The 2,360-nt window shown below is 53.3% G+C and overlaps 1 gene segment (V, D, J or C); it reads right to left on the bottom strand.

Moving 5' to 3' along the window:
- LOC106723167 overlaps positions 1-2,141 on the bottom strand; it is a 9,945-nt gene extending 7,804 nt beyond the window's left edge. The window contains 1 exon segment of the V gene segment in view: positions 2,132-2,141. Within this exon segment, the coding sequence occupies positions 2,132-2,141 (10 nt within the window).
- Positions 2,142-2,360: the final 219 nt, after the last annotated feature.

The raw sequence follows: 2,360 nt of genomic DNA, 5'->3' as shown, positions 1-2,360 counted from the left end.
CCTTCTTCCTGGCCCAGGCCTTTTTAAAACCTCCCTGACCTCAGCAGCCGGTCCAATCGAAGCTGCCAATACTGGCTACAAACCGTCCAATCTGCAAAGCATCCCTGGCTACCTGGGCCCGCGCGCAGGGCCGGGTCTTTCCCCCCCGCTGCCCAGGTGACCAGAGCATCGCCTCCCAGGCGCCAGGCTTTTGTCTGCAGACAAGGAGCGAGATCCCAGCTGTGAGAGATTCAACAGCAGCCTCTCAGGCTGGCTGAGACAGATCTCTGGAGAGGGGCACCGACGGGGGCATTTCTGCCACACTGAGCATCTTTGTTTGTCTGTCAAGAATGACTGGGAGCATTAATGATGTCCAAGGGGTGAAAGAAAATCCTGACCCTGCTCTGTGCAGCAGGAAAACACTAGACTAATGGAAGTGATTGGACCTGTTGGCACTAATTGAAATGAAGGCTCCCCAGGTCACTTCATCAGTGCAGGGTGTCAATCCCTTGATTGGGGTAGTTAGGTTAGAAGTCTGGATGCCTGCTTTCACAGGCTAATTGAAGGGATCTCTGTAAGGCTGGATTGTTTTAGCAGCTGCTCCCTGGGATATTTTACACACCTGTGATCCCATCCAGTGGTAGGGGACAAAGCTGAGCTCTGTTAGGAGAGAGCCGTGTTGTGACTGGGAATGGACCAGTTTACATTGTAGCTGCTTTATCATTGGAGAGGGAGCTGCTCTGATTAAATTGTAAAGTCATGTGCGTGCGACTGAAGTGTAACATCACAGTGATGCGGCTAAATTGTCCCAGTTCCGACGCTGGATGATGCAGGATTGTGGCCGGCTCACCTTTCCTACACTTGTATCGCTGAAGAATTAGAAGGGTGGAGCTGTTACTGCTAAAAGAGCTGAACTTTACTTTTTGGTTAGAGAGAGAGATGGATCTGTTAGGAATCGCCACATCCTGACAGCACTTGCTGCACATGAGATGGGCCAGGATGTGGCTTTGCCATTCAGTGCTCCTGACTCTCTCTTCCTCCTGCTTTCCTGGGGTGACCCTGAGAGCAGATGGGGCTTCTCCCAGCCTGCACAGCCCTCCACAGCCCAATGGTAAGTGGCTTACCCTGCCTCTGCCTGCTCCGCACCTGCAGCATCTGGTCACTAGAGCGATTTGGGGACAGCATTTTAAAAGAGCCTTCCCTGGTCCGTGGCCCTGCCAGTGGCTGTCAGTACCTCCTGACACACTGCCCCCTGCTCCCCCTCTCTTCAGGGGTTCGTTGGAGGGATGAGAAGCTGCAGGGAGCACTTGCAGACACTTCGGGCTCCTATAGACATGCAGGGAGCTGGCTCTGATGCACTGGAAATCCAGAGGGTCGAAGCAGACTTAATTAATCGAGTCTGCTGGAGCACGGACATAAACCCTCCAGCAGACTCTCACATCACATGTATCAGCATCCCTGCACCAAGAAGTAGCTGTGGGGCACTTTGAGCCAAAGCTCATTCAATAAGCTTTAGTTCAAAGTGCCCCGTTGTCATTTTTCAGTGCAGGCGATGCTGATACATGGGACACTCGGGTGCTTTTAATTGGCGCGGCTTACTAATTAAAGGGCCCCTGCTGTGTTTTCCGGAGCATGTGTAAAAATACCCCTAGAGCCCAGATGTTCCTTTCCAGTTCCCCATGGCATTTTCCACCCCTTCCCTCCTCACATGCATCAAGGGACCTTAAGGCCATGAGGGCCCTGGCCCTCCTCTCATACCCCACAGTCGTGGTGGTGTCAGGGTAATTCGGGCTCTGGCAGAGCTTTTCGTTCAGGGTTTGTGCTTCTCTTGAAGCTGTTGAGCATGCTGGCTGATGCCTTTGAGATTCCTGGCCAGGAAAAAGGAGAATGAGTCCTGTGTCAGGAGACCCGAGGGCATTTCAGCCAGTCATAGACAGGACTGGGCCCTGCTGTGTCCTGCAGCTGGGGTAGATTGAGTCCTTGCTCAGAAGTGCCAATGATCTGGGATGAAGATGGGGATGTCCATGCAGGGTGCTGAACTGAGTTGTCTGTTGGGGTTTTATCCCAAACCCCTGCGGGAATGATGTTGGCCTCTTTCCAACCCTCTGAATGCAAGAAGGCTACTCTGAAGTCATCCCAGCCCAGCGCTCACCCAGACCCATCTTGAACACCTCCACTGAAGGAGGTCCTGCAGCTCCCTGGGCAGCCTGCTCCTCCACCTCGTTGTCCTGGCAGGAAGGAAGTTCTTCCTGAGCTCTGATCCACACCTACTCGGCTGCAATGTGAAGACACGGGGCCATGCCCTCCCCTCTGCAGCAAGGGAGAAGTCTGTGTGAGGTGGCATAAATGGAAATGTAACCCAACTTCCTTCCATTTGGGTA

The sequence above is a fragment of the Alligator sinensis genome, unplaced genomic scaffold, assembly GCF_000455745.1.
Source record: "Alligator sinensis unplaced genomic scaffold, ASM45574v1 scaffold1484_1, whole genome shotgun sequence".
In the NCBI taxonomy this organism is placed as follows: domain Eukaryota; kingdom Metazoa; phylum Chordata; order Crocodylia; family Alligatoridae; genus Alligator; species Alligator sinensis.
The sequence above is the reverse complement of the archived record's forward strand: the minus strand, read 5'-3'. Positions and strand labels throughout refer to the sequence as shown.